Genomic DNA, 15,001 nt, shown 5'->3' with positions numbered 1-15,001 from the left:
TGAATTCAACAAACTTGAGCATGTTTCAGCATTAATTGCATAGTATACAGGAGTAAACATAACAAATACAATTAAAGTAGTAATTATATTGCGTTGGGGGTATGTGTTAGTGTAATAATTACATTCCTGTCACATTCATGCAGGCTTTTCATTAGACAACGTTTAAAATTCTTCTTTTCCTTTTCATATACCATGCAGAAGTTTTTTTCCCATATATAAGCACGCTATACCTTGTGAGTTTATTCACTCAAACACATATATTTTAGCAGACATAAAATACAAAAAGGAGAAAAATGAATGTTGTCATCAGTCAAATAGTGGAAGAAATCAAGCAAGACATTATAGAGGCTTTTGAGCTCAAACTGGATGAGCTCATAGACAAGTACGACAAGGAGCTGGAAGAAATCAACAACAAGCTTGATACGCTTGTGATGTATGCAAGATTTGATAATCTTGCTGATGAAGATGCTCGTCCATCTGGTAGTGACGACGATGATGATGATGATGATATGGACGATTAGTTTTTTTTTTTTAATCTTATTTTGTTATTTATGTAATTTAATTTATCCTTTTTAATGTTTAATGAAATATTCAGTTTTTATTTTAAGTTTTTTGTGCGTTTTTTTAATATTAATTCTATTCAAACTCGAAAAATAGGAGAGGAAATGAACTAAACAACTTCAGCAGGAATTAACAAAAACTAATCCGAAAATTAAGCATTTTTTGGTATGAAGTTTTTCCAAAAAATCATAATAAAATACACAGTGCTTGATGAAAACTTCAGCTCCCTTTGTTGAGTTTTCAAGCATGAACTAAAAATTCTATTTAAACTTAAAAAATAACAGAGCAATTAACAAAAACTTATCTTAAAATTACATATTGCACGACAAAATATTAAGCATTTTTAGCAGATGAACTAAAAAAAACTTCAGCATACAAAAATTTATATGAAAAATGTTTTACATATTCCTGAAAACATAAGCATTTTTTGGTATGAAATTTTTCCAAAAAATGATAATAAAATACATAGTGCGAGAGGAAAACTTCAGCTCCATCAGCCGAAGTTTTTACAGATTAACTAAAGAACTTCAGCACCTGTGCTGAAGTTTTTTGTGCAATATGAAATTTTAATTTATGTTTTATTTTTTAATTTATATTTTATTTTTTACCCAGTGTAGGAGGAAAACTTCAGCTCCTCCTGCTGAAGTTTGTAAATATTAACTAAAAAACTATGCTGAAGTTTTTTGTGCAATATATAATTTTAATTTATGTTTTATTTTTTTACCCAGTGTAATAGGAAAACTTCAGCTCTTCCTGCTGAAATTTTTAAATATTAACTGAAAAATTTCAGCACCTATGCTAAAGTTTTTTGTGAAATATGTAATTTTAATTTATGTTTTTTTTACCCAGTGTAGGAGGAAAACTTCAGCTCATATTGCTGAAGTTTTTAAAGATTACGTAAAAAACTTCAGCAACTAATGCTTAAGTTTTTGAGCAATGTGAAATTTTAATTTATGTTTTATTTTTTAACTAGTGTAGGAGGAAAACTTCAGCTTGTTTTGCTGAATTTTTTAAATATGAACTAAATAACTTCAGATTGTTTAGCAAATAAACAACGATAACACTCATATAATGTTTTAATATAATTTTTTCTTCGTTGTGTTATTTGCCAGCTCATTTTGCTGAATTTTTTAGATATGAACTAAATAACTTCAGCTTGTTTAGCAAATAAACCAAAACTTTCAGCATATTTGTCGGATTAGAATGTTAGAATTCAACGTCAAACAGATTTAGAATGCAAATTCAGCATATCAGTGAAGTTCGTCAAACAACTTCAATCAATCAAAATTATTTTGAATTCTGAAGATGAATTTGAATACTTGCAATGTATTTTGTAATTTTGAATTTGGAATTTGAATTTGGTTCAAAACTGATTTGCGAGAGGCGATCTCAGGAGAGACGGAGCAATGGAAGAGATACGAAGGAGTTTTGGAATTTGAATCTGGGTATGCTTGATGCATCTTTTATATGTTTTGGAAGGGTATAATGGTCATATTATTATGGATTTTTTGTTAGTTGGTTACGAAATCAATAATTTTTAAAAATAGGGTATAGGTTAAAAGGTGGAATAAATATAGGGTACGGCTGCAAATTGCCCCTCTTAGTTGTTGTCGGGGGGTGGGGAGGGGGGTATTATGAAGGGGGATATAGCTCAGGAGGTTTTCGGGGACAGACGATAATTTATTTAGGAAACTGACAAAGATTATATAGTTTAAGCGAGTTTGAGGGTATTAAATTTTTTATTAATAGATGTTTAATCCTTTTGGACTAAAAATAAAACATACGGAGTATAACATAAAATATGAGTTTGCTTTAAACTAGATGAACCTAAATAAATTTTTATGTTCAATTTTAACCTTGACTTTAAAAAGACTTTGGAAGAAAAATATTTGGAAAAGGGCAAAAGTATCATGTTGTTTTATCTTGGGAATAGTAATCCTGGAATTGTTAGACCACTTAAAATATGGTACCAAAAATAACACCATAATTTGGAATAAACAAGCCCGGAATTGATAATTCTAGAACAAAAATTCTACCAAACAGAAAATAAAATAATCTCACATTTTATCTCAAAATTATAATCCTTTTATCCTTGTAACCACGACCCCTTAGTTCAGCCCAGCAGTCAACTCACTCCCTTCATCGTGCTGACCCGTTCATTCTATGCAGCAAAACTGATTAGTTGCCAGGTCTTCCGGTCATCCGGTGGTTAGATGAAAGGATATATTTCTTTATTTGGGGAAATTCGATTTTAGAATAAGTCATATAAGACTATCAAATTTCAACATAGTATCCTCTAACAATAAGAGCGCGATTCCTGCTTAGAAACAAATGAACTCATGTCGCACACCACCGGTGACTAAAGTTGTATCAATGTGTGATTCCCTCCGCAGTGGACTTGAAAATTATTTGATGCAAAAAACTTAAAAAGACTGCAGTTCCAGTTGCCATTTACTCTTTAACGCACAAGTTTATTATTCTAGAACAAGTCCCTATAAAAAAACAATTTACTGCAGTATAGCAAAAGCTTCAAATTTCATTTGACCAAGCACCATATACAGTACTCAACCTACAAAGCTTGGTCAAATTAGAACAAACCTTGTTGAACTAATGGACTTCAAATGCCTCTTGCAGTAGTTGCACAATAGCTTCGACAAAATTAGCTATCAATTGAAGTTGCCTTAATCTTACAAACAGGGATCGCCTCATTCTTGCTTAAGAGCTTCCACGTCGGATGAAGATCGATATCATGCAGGGACACTTTGTCTTCAACATCAAGCTGACTTACATCAACCTCAATTTTTTGAGGTATATGCTCAGCTGGGCACAAGAACCTTAGAGTAGGTCTTATCTTGTTTAAAGAGCCACCTGCTTTCACATTAAAAGATAATAATCATCTTCTTTGAAATTGCAATAATCATCTGCATGCCGGATTATCTCATGGAGTAATGCAAAAGGCAGCACAGCACTGTTTCAAAGCATATCAAAGAGCAATAGTAATCTAGTCCAAGACAATCTATGCATTACAGCTCCCTATTAACATTTGTAACAATTGACAACAACAACATACCCAGCGTAGTCCCACAAGTGGGGTCTGGGGAGGGTAGAGTGTATTTGTAACAATTGACAAAATAACAAAAATAGCACGTCAAAGAAACTAAGAAAATGATGGTACCATAATATTTCGAACAAAGAATTGCCATTAGTTTCCACTTTCGAATGTCAAGACAACAAGTAGTATATAACTTAAGAAGGCAGTTACTTCACAGAATTTGGACAGAAAAGTTAATCTCATTAAACAGGATAACCCTTCCACATGCAGTTATTGAGAAGGCATGTTTTTGGAGAAAGCATATACAAAACAGCTTTGGTAACATATCTAGGTTTAAGCCAAATTTAGCTTATCATGGGTTTCTATTAGAGAAAGTTCAGGCTTTGCAGTATCTTAGGTGAACTACTTGGAAAATTCTCGTTCACATATTTAGGAGTTCCTCTTATTATGTTCCAAGGATACAAAGATAGGAGCTTACTAACGCCAGAACAGGAGTTTGGAATTAGACAAATACAGTAGAGTGTTATACTTGTTTTCTTTATAAGAATGTTATACGTGTTTTCTTTATAGGAGTATTAAACTTGTAGAGACCATCTGCTTCCTTTGATATTTAAGTTCAATGTTTTAAGCTGTTTGCTAAATGCAGTTAATATCTCAATGGATTAAATGAAATACTCCCCTCGATACCCTTCAAGACAGCATATATGCCATGAGGTTGCAGAGTAATTAAATTCCTCAGTTTACCTGAGTATGCTCTTCCACGGTAATATTACCTCATAAGGTTATTAACAAAGAAAACAGTAAAAATACTCTCTTTCAAATGATCTTCCTTGGTCAGAAAAGGAAATAGGAGTTCTTGGATGTTTGGACATGCTGGCTTTGCAGGTTCAAATGAGCCCATAGGTGTTTCTGATAATAATTGGCAATACTTTAGCAAACTACCGCATATATACAGAAGCTCATATATATAGTTACAAACTCAAAATGTTACAATATGTCACTCTTGTTCGATAATAATCATTGTTTGACGGTTTAAATTACGACTAATTTGAGATTGAGGTGTAATTGATTAGTTGGTTTCACAGAAACAATTGGCAAACAACTACATATATAAAAAATAGTGTTGTGAAAGAATTCTAACAAGCATGCTTCACCATTTTTCTTTTTCATCAGTCTACAAATGACACACTAGAGTATTTCAAAAAACAGTTTCCGAAATGAGATAGGTCCTACTAATTACAAATGATTGACCTTTCTCAGAACAATACGCTTGTCCATAAGCAAAGTGGAAAGGAATTATGGAGAAAATAAAACATGGAGATACAGGGAGAAGAAAAAGACTAAACCTTTCTTGAGACCAGGGCACTCTTCCTCCCCTTTGAATACAACAGGAACGTCCACCTTTAATTTTGTTCCCTCTTCCGCCCATACGAAGACCAAATTCAATATCTTCCCAGTCTCTTCATCCCTATGAATCTATGTAAATAACAGAAAGAAACCATGAGTTAAAACTACCACCAACTACTATCCCTACGACAATCCATTTGCAACACTGCCAAATGATTGACATAACTCTAATTTTAAAACAATTTCCTAATTCAAATTCATTAATCTATTAAAATGTAACCTTTAAAGTACTTTTTTCTATCAAACTAATTCTTCAACCATTCTGGAGTACATTTTTTTCTTTATCACTACAAGTCAAATCAATATCTTACACTCCATACAAAGCCAAACGCAGTCATATTAACTAGAACAAAGGGAGTAGCCGACTAGCACATGAACGAATGTACTGAATGAACACGAACAAGCATCACTTGCCTTAATGGGAAGCACATTTCCGGATTCAAGTAAAGTTGACGAACCCGAACCTGCCCGGATCTGAAGGGGAAAGGTCGTAGAATAGAAGAAAGGGAGATCAACCGACTTAAGGATCGTTTTTATCTGCTTCTTTTCAGTTGTAAGGAGGAACTTTCTAGAAACAGAACTTGCGGCCACAATAGAAGTAGGATCGTTAGGTTTTGATTGGACGTAGTTCTGTGCGAATACGATGGCCGGAATACGACCTTGGGCTCGGTCCCTGCTGGAAACTCTGTTTCCGGTGACCTCTCTAGGAATGGCTTGGATTGTGAAATAAGATCTCCGGTTTGTTTCCTCCGCCGCCCTCCTAGCTCCGGCGGTGGTTGCCACCGCGCGCCACCATTTCGACATGATCTTCCTGTGAAAGCGTCTATGGGGAAATGGGTAGCTTCAGTTTGGAAAATCCGGGTTAGGGTTCTGTTGCATACAGTTTGGAGGGTTTAAGCTTTCTGGGCTTTTGTGGGCTTCTGATTGAGTGTCTGCCCGACCTTTAATATGGACTATAACTTCTCTTTGGGCCTTAGGATAATGGGGAAGCCCAAATCTTGAGCCTTTGCATCAGATGTGGAATTTCTAGCAAATGATAGTGTACTCTCAATCCGTTCATAATTTAATGACTAGGTAAATATTCATTTTGGGTCAAAATGAGTTCTTATATTAACTCATCCAAAAGATTAGGTTAATTTGGACTAGATTTCTAATCCAAATAAACCCCAAGACTGCTTTGTCAAAAAGAAAAGAATTCAAACGACTGATTTTTGACCATTTGATTTAGTTTTATTGGGTACACAAATTTATCGTTTTTAACAAAACAATTCGTATTTTGTTATAAATATAATTATATTATGAATGTTCATTTAGTACTCCGTTGTAAATAAGTTTCTTGAAGAAGCTTATCCATATGTGAATTCGCCGTAAATATGTTTATCTATTTGGTACTCTATTGGAAATAAGCCTCCTAAAGAAGCTTATCATTTCGGTACTCCGTTATGGATAAATATTATCCCCGGTAGAAGATTATCTATATCTGGTACAGTATCAGCTTACAAGCAACTTACAAGTAGCTTACACAACAGCTTGTAATAGCAACTTACAAACAGCTTACACAGCAGCTTGCAGGAGCAGCTTACACAACAACTTCCTTTCTTCTATAAATAGAGGAGATTTCAGTTCATTATGTACATCAGTTTGAAAATTGAATAATACATTAGTTTCTCTCTATACTTGTCTTTACTTTACAGTCTTTATTTTATAACACATTATCAACATGAGACTCTACCATTTTGAGCACTTACTTCGAATTTAATTTCTGTTTTAGTGTTCATCTCCGGTGTGAGGCTATGCTTTTACGTCCGTAGTTAAATCTTGTTCATTTCAAGCATCATAAGGAAGATTATATCCTTAAGGTGGTGAACAATACGTTGGTTTTGTTAATTTTCCAACTCTATGAAGAGATGAAATCCTTCTGATGTCGTTTCTCAAAGATAAGCCTTATTAATTTATAATTTTATTTGATTTCTTTCATGAACTTGAAAAATTATGATTATTATTTGTGTCCATCACATGCTAATGCTAAGAAACTAGTGATGCAGGACTTCCGGGTATATTATGATTTGAAATACAAATTTGAAGACTAAGAAGGCAATGGTACGTTGAATCAACTTGCTGTGTTACGTGTTATGTATACGTATTAGCATATAACAACTAATTTTTTTTATACTTGTTTTCATGATGTTGTCATCTCCATACAAAAATGACAAAGTGGATAACATTGTTAGGTCCACTTAAACTTCAGTAGAGTCTCCAAGAAATATATAGCAACCAGTAGTGGCAATATTTCCTAAGTCTTGTTATTGCTTAATTTTATGGTTCACTTGGACTCTAGTAGAGTACGGCCGCTAAAACTGGCAATGATTCATATATCTCATTGTAACTAAATTTTATTAACCATCAAAAGTGGTATATGCCTATGACCACCAGAAATGATAATTTAGGCTTATTATGGTTACAATTGAAGATAAGTTTCAGAAAATTCTCTATATTATATTTTCACGACCCAATTTCCCACCGTTGGATTTCGTGACGACACCTACTCTTAAGGACTAGGTAAACCTAACATTTACGAAAGAACAACAATAACAAATAACATCTTAAACTTCTTCTGGAATGAATCCTTTATACAATGAACATATTTCCAAAACCCGGTAGTACAAGTCATAAGCTCTACAGAATTAACTACCACTTCTATATAAACTGTTTAGAAGAGAGTGAAAACAGTTGAATACAAGTAAGAAGGTGACTCCGAAGCCTACAAACACAGCAGCAGGTTTACCTTGAGTCTTTTCAGCAATAATCCGCATAGCTACTAACGATCAATACCTGGAATCTGCACAACAAAATGTACAGAAGAGTAGCATGAGCACATCACGGCGGTGCCCAGTAAGTATCAAGACTAACCTCAGTGGAGTAGTGATGAGGAACAGTCAAGACACCTACCGGTCCAATAAACTGTGCAAGTATAAACATAGGAACGACGGAACATGATGTATATATATAAAGACTACACAAAATGACTAACAATACTATAATCACAATAAGGGAAGAAAACAACAAGCAATAGCGAAAATACCAAAATAATGATATAGAAGAGCGAGCGAAAACACAAACCCAAGTCCAAATTTTCAAAACAAAGGAAAAGTAAGCCATAACCCAGAACCTACGACAGTGTTCACATAAGGTTTTAGCCAACAAACTCCGCGAAATACCAAATCTCAGACAAATTGCAACTCACTGGTCTCAATACCGGAACCCTAATACTTGGCCTCTTGTGCCCTCATCACACCTCATGGTTATGCTGACAACTCACTTGCTAACTAGATCCACTCTCACATATATAACAAGTAAACGAGGGTGTACATCTATACTCAACTATATCAGGAGAACTTCATATCCAAAGGGGAGTGTTCAACTACGTGTATGCTTGTGCAAGTGCTCTAACATAACTCCTACCAACTAATAAGCATAAGGAAAAGAACGGACAACACGTAAGATGTTTTCTCACAACTTTCACGAGATAAAACTCATACAGGTAAGCGTACCACAACACAGTATCAAACAACAAGAATTCCCTCAGGCCATCACAAAACATCACAATCAATCCCTGGCATAACCCACCTTGTCTCGCCACATGTGCTAATAATAACATAATAAGTGCCCGCCTTGTTTCGCCACACGTGCATCATAATATTCCCACCTTGTCTCGCCAGATGTGCAACCCACATATAAGCATATATATATATATATATATATATATATATATATCACGCCGCATGTGCAATATGTCAATAGTAGCAATAGCAAGGCAGTAACCTCATGCAACCCCATAACAATAACCGCACAACAGAAATCTCGTGCATCACAATATCAACAACCGCACGACAGAAACCTCGTGCACAACCACAATAAGTACCACAACAACAATGACAATATATACAACACCACGACAACTAAATCAATTCGAGAACTTTCGATCACAAGGAGACGGTAAAACTAGCTCACAAGGAATAACCACAATAGAGAATACTAAGCGTAATAAGAACAACTTAACAAGGGAGAAAATAATGTGAAGCAACGATCCCACAATATGTAGTTCAATAACAAGGAAGCTAACATGAATCAAATGATTCCAAATAAGAAAATGTCAACTAAATATAGGATACCTAAACTTCTTGAAGGTTGGGCAAATTACGAAGAATATACAATAATTTCAATTAAGGATGAGCAGTGGGAAGATAATCATAACCTCAGTTAAGACTAAACAATTACAGGAGAGATAATAATGGTTTCCAATAAAGACAACCAGTTATGAAAGATAGCATGACAATAAAAGAGGTAAAAATCTTCAATTAAGCAAAATAAGAGTCAAATAGGCAATTAGAATGAATCATACAACAATTAATTCCAATTAAATCATGTAGAGGTGAACCTAGTAAATGAAAGCTCAATCATATCAAGAACAACTTCATACTCAGTGAATACAAGGACCTAAGAACTCTAAAATGCCAACTTTTCACAAATAAGTCTGAACACGTACTCGTCACCTCGCGTACATGGACTACAATCAACATAGAAGACTCAAATCTTAAGGGGAAGTCCCCCACACGAGGTTAGGCAAGATACTTACCTCAATCCGACCAATTCAATACTTAATTTAGCTTTCCTTTACCAATTCATCAACGTTTGTCTCAATCTAGCCAAAAACAACCTGAATACATCAAACAATGCAAGAGAAAACAATTTCAATTGACAAAACTATGATTCTTATATAATTTACAAAAAGTCAACAAAAGTCAACTCTCCGGGCCCGCACCTCGGAACCCGACAAAATTTACAAAAACTGAACACCCATTCACCCACAAACCCAAATATGTAATTGGTTTTGAAATCCGACCTCAAATCGTGGTCTAAATCCCGAAAATTTAAAAATCCTAATCTCTACCCAAAAATCCCAATTTTTACCATAAAAACTCTAGATTTTTTTGTTGAAATCTAGTTAAAAGTTGTTAAGGAATGAAAGGAATTAGTTAGAGATCACTTACCAATGATTTGGAGAAGTTTAGGTTTTTGAAAAAGCGCCTATGGAGGTTTAGGGTTTGAGAAAGTTGAAAAATGGGTAAAAATCCCGTCAAAAATCTCACTTAACAGGCCTCAGATGTCGCATTTGCGACCCTGCGAACCCGCGCAATTTGGGAACAAGGCAGGGCTGGCAGAAGTCACATTTGCGATAAAAAGTTCGCATTTGCGAACTGGGCATCGCAATTGCTATGAAAAAGTTTGCATTGCGACCACACTAGAAATCAACAATTTTTCCCGACACGGAAATGAGCATAGCTTTCTCATACGATGTCCGAATTCAATGATTCTTTTTCCTATGGCTCCATAATTTCGATACGGATTTGTTGGTTTAATAAAAACTGAATTTGGATCTCATTTTCTCAATGTAGTATTATTTTTGCTTGAAGAAATGATGATGAAGCATCCAAAAACAAGCGCAACATAACCTAAACCTATCCGAAACTCACCCAAGCCCTCGTGGCTCCAAACATGCACGCAAGTATAGAAATATCATACGGACTTGCTTGTGCGATCAAATCATCAAAATAACATCAAAACTATAAATTTAACCTCAAAACTCATGATTTTCTAACTTTTCAATCGGACGTCCAAATCACGTCAAATCAATTTCGATTCTCACCAAATTTCACAGATAGGACTTAAATATCATAACAAACTTGTACCGAGATCCAAAATTAAAATACGGTCCCGATAACAATGAGTTCAAATATTAATTCATTTCTTTATTTCTTTTAAAAATCAGCACAACCATTTTCTTCAAAAATTGTTTTCTAAAGCTAGGGACCTCGAAATTCAATTCCGGGCATACACCCAAGTCCCATATTTTACCGCGGACCTCTTGGGATCTTCGGAACACAGATTTGGGTCCGTTTACTAAAAATATTGACCAAAGTCAACTAAAAACCAAGTTTTAACTCTAGAAATTACTATTTTTATATTTTCACATAAAAGCTTTCCGGTTTCACACCCGGATTGCGCACACAAGTCGATACACATATATGAAGCTGCTCATAACCTCAAACTGTCGAACTGGATGCAATTACTCAAAATGAGTAGTTGGGTCGTTACATCCTCCTCCACTTAAACATATGTTCGTCCTCAAACGTGCCCGGAGTCGTTCCAAGGCCATCGAACCACTGCATGAGCTCCTCATACATACACTCAGGGGTGATTCCCCATCATCCAACTTATGCAGAACTGACAATGCAAGTTAACTGAAGGTCTCATCTCCTACTTAGTCTATAACCTTAGAACATGACCCGAACCTCAACATCCGAAATTCATCATAGGACCCGAATTCCACATCATCACACTGAACACACCCAAACAAGCTGAATCGAGCCAAAAATTCCAATCCAGAATACAATCACATGTTGTTCCACACAACTCACATACTCGAAGCAATAACCTCTAACCACTATAGCTGCTCAAATAACATCCTGGATGCTGACAATATACTTCATATTGAATACAACCTTGTTCCGGACTTCCACAACACTACCCACGATAAAGAGACATGTGGAAACTCATAGCTGCCCATGAAGTCAACAAGTCACGAAACTCTCTCGCCCGCTAGGGCCATTACCCAAATCTAAGCAGAAACATCGTCTCACTTCCAAACACTCACCATAGCACTAATCTCAGGTCTAAGAACGTCATCTCAGTCAATACAAGCAATCCAACTAACAACTCATTGTCACACCTCCTTTTTCCGCACCCGCGAGGGTGCCAGAGGAGTTTTTCCAATTAAAGGACAATCGAAACGGGATTGGTTTATTTATTTCAGAGTCGCCACTTGGGAGATTTAGGGTGTCCCAAGTCACCAATTTTAATCCCTAATCGAGGAAAATAATGACTCCATATTACAGTCTGCGTACCAGAAATCCGGATAAGGAATTCTGTTAACCCGGGAGAAGGTGTTAGGCATTCCCGAGTTCCGTGGTTCTAGCACGGTCGCTCAACTGTTATATTTGGCTTGATTATCTGATTTTATACGAATATGAACTTATGTGCAAATTTTAACTTTTAACCGCTTTTATTATTATCTTTTACGAGAATTGCAACGTCGTGAAAATATATCTCGAACCACGTTACATCAATGCACCCGTGGTTATTGACATATCTCGACTCGGTTGAGATTTGGATTTGGGTCACATAGATGTGCACCCGAATTAAGAAAAATAAATTATTAAGACGCGCCTAAAGCAACTAACGTATTGTTATTTTGGGGAAAACCGTAAAATTTGCTAAACGGCGTGTCCCGAATTCTAAGTATTTTAATATATATACATCTAGAGGGCCCCGCAGCTTCTACATTTCTTGTTTGTCGAGGCTCGTCTCACTTTGTTATTAAAAGGAATTTACAACGTCATGAAAATGCATCTCGGGCCACGTCACAATCAATGTGCCCGTGACTAGAGACATATTTCGACTCCGTCGAGATTTGGATTTGGGTCACATAAATGTGCACCCGAGTTTAGGGAGATAAGATTATTAGATGCGCGCTTAAAAGAGGCTATCGCGTTATTATTCCGGGAGGGTTGTGAGATTTGCTAAACGACCTGCCTTGGAAACTGAATGCTTCGATATATACATTTAACGAGGGCCCCGCAGCTTGTGCGTTTTTATTTGGCGAGGCTCATCTCGTCCTTATTTTAAAAGGATATCCTATAGCAACTACGTTTCTTGTCGCGTTTGTCTTTACTAACTGAAAACAGAGATAGTCCTAGTTAATTGCATGCTTGCAGGTTATTTATAGCAGGATTCAAAATGCTTTTACAGAATAGGAAAATGTGGCTACGCGCACGGACAGCTGATCGAACATTATGGGCCCAAATCCAGCTCATGCGAGATGGGCCAGACCTGGGCCACTGTTTATCTGATGCGGGCCTGCTTGGTCTGTTTCGACCTGGGCTCGACCCCCATGAGGTTGAGACCGTAAACTTATGTTCTTTGTTCTAAAGGTGTGGCTTATCAATAATTATAACAAAGCAGTTTATCAAAAGGAGATGAACTTAACTAGTAATGGATAGTTTCATGCTTGGCATGTATTAAAGAATATGTTACACAATTAAACTAAGTCTGGGATACAACCTACTGCATTGGTAATATTTTTACCTAACAGCATACATATACAACTAACATTCAATCACCATACATTGATATCTACTAGGCGTGCAAGTTACCTTCAGTATCCATACAAAATGTAAACTATTATGCATTATATGATATTCAATGTAACAGTCTATGCTTAAAATAAACAATCTTCAATTCTTCTCTTTTTGCATTCATACTCAACTTCAAGTTACATTGACAGTATTAGTCGTGTACCTGGATGTTTGCACAATAAGAAGAGTAAGAGAAAGAGTATCAGCAGCAAGCAACCAACAGCAACAACAAATAGCAACAACACAGCAACACAACCAGCAACAACTATGTAGCCCACAGGTGATCGAGCATCAGACAGACAAATCCCAGAAAAAGAGTAATGAACCAGCAGAAACAACAGAGTATTAAATGTAACAACACCAGCAGTTCAACAATCACAAGCAGCTCAACATGCAACCAACAGCAATTGGCCAAGACAACTTGACCAACTTGAACTCTTATGTAGTTTTTAGACAGGGTTTGGTTACAAAATTCTGAGACTTTATGTTTCTTGTTTTCTCTGAAGACTAAAAAATGTCCACCCTTTTAAGTTTTGCAACAGCTTTATTTATAGGCAGAAATGGCAAGCACTCAGCTGCCTTGAACCCCTCCCCTCTTTCCTGCCCATAACTTCCTTTTCTAAACTAATCAAAATATTCCCTATACCCATCCATTCGACAGGCTTTTAGCCTGTATTTTCTGCCCAACAACATGGGCACCCCTTTTTTATTCAATCAGCCCCATACCACAAAGTTTGGCTCCCCACTATTACCTTATTTTAATCCTAATCCAGTACCCTATTTGTCAGCTCATTTAAACTAATCATTTCTGTTCTTTTCAACACCCAAATTACCCCTGTTAATCCCTGGTTATCACTGTCTTGACCCATTGCAACAGTATGGCATTTTTGAACTTCTGAAAGTTTAGATTCAGAACTGCCCTGGACTGAAGCTTTTCAGTCGTTTTGCAATGCAAACAAACCAATTTCAAACAATGTCGGGCATTCAGTCAACGACAGGGTTCAATCAGTCATGTGAAGTTATTAGTCCATTTGATCATTTAGCCCTAGAAAATTAATCGACGACGTTTATTAGGTCGACTATACTAATGATAACCAGATATAACAAGTCGATTAAATAAACAATACGTACGGGGTCCTGAATAACTTCAGCTAACTTTGCACAATACTGGGAGGCCATACGAATTATTTATATGACGACTAATCTAATCGAACGTGGATATCACAGAATGCATTCAGACATGTACACAGAAGAACAAATGACCAAATAAAAGGTCTTTACAAAGACGGAAGAAATTAAGAAAAATACCAGAAAATACCAAACAAACACAACAGAACATGCTAACAGACTCAATCACTATTCAAATAAAACAAAAACAAAAAAGGAAAACTTACTAAAAATGTTCAAAGCAGGCCGACCCAAGTCCGAATTAGATTTGACCATTTGAGGACAAACAAACTTAACCAGGGTGTTCTCAACCGAGAACACCTTGGTTAAGGTCTATTAGACCTCAAACCCTCTATGAAGCAGGTCGGATTCCTCAGGTTCTTGTGTTCTAAGGTTTGAATCCTCAGATTTGGGGTTTGAGGATTTGTGGGTAGATTCGGACCAAACCAAGCTTGGTTTGGTCACGAGGGAGGTCAGGGGGTTGTCTAGTGTGAATCTGGGGTGGTTTGGCATAGATCGAGTTTTTGTCTCGAATCTTCAAATCCAGATTCGAGACGAT

The 15,001-nt window shown here is 36.1% G+C and overlaps 1 protein-coding gene across 1 annotated transcript; it reads right to left on the bottom strand.

Moving 5' to 3' along the window:
• Window positions 1-2,984: 2,984 nt before the first annotated feature.
• LOC107829680 (uncharacterized) lies at window positions 2,985-5,920 on the bottom strand. The gene is made up of 3 exons (XM_016657144.2): window positions 5,435-5,920; window positions 4,960-5,089; window positions 2,985-3,429 (listed from the first exon to the last, which is right to left on the bottom strand). Exons 1-3 carry the CDS (start codon window positions 5,822-5,824, stop codon window positions 3,221-3,223), a joined length of 729 nt encoding a protein of 242 aa, XP_016512630.2. The 5' UTR covers window positions 5,825-5,920; the 3' UTR covers window positions 2,985-3,220.
• Between the last annotated feature and the right edge of the window lie 9,081 nt (window positions 5,921-15,001).

The sequence above is a fragment of the Nicotiana tabacum genome, chromosome 3 (genome assembly GCF_000715075.1).
Source record: "Nicotiana tabacum cultivar K326 chromosome 3, ASM71507v2, whole genome shotgun sequence".
Taxonomy (NCBI): Eukaryota; Viridiplantae; Streptophyta; class Magnoliopsida; order Solanales; family Solanaceae; genus Nicotiana; species Nicotiana tabacum.
The sequence above is the reverse complement of the archived record's forward strand: the minus strand, read 5'-3'. Positions and strand labels throughout refer to the sequence as shown.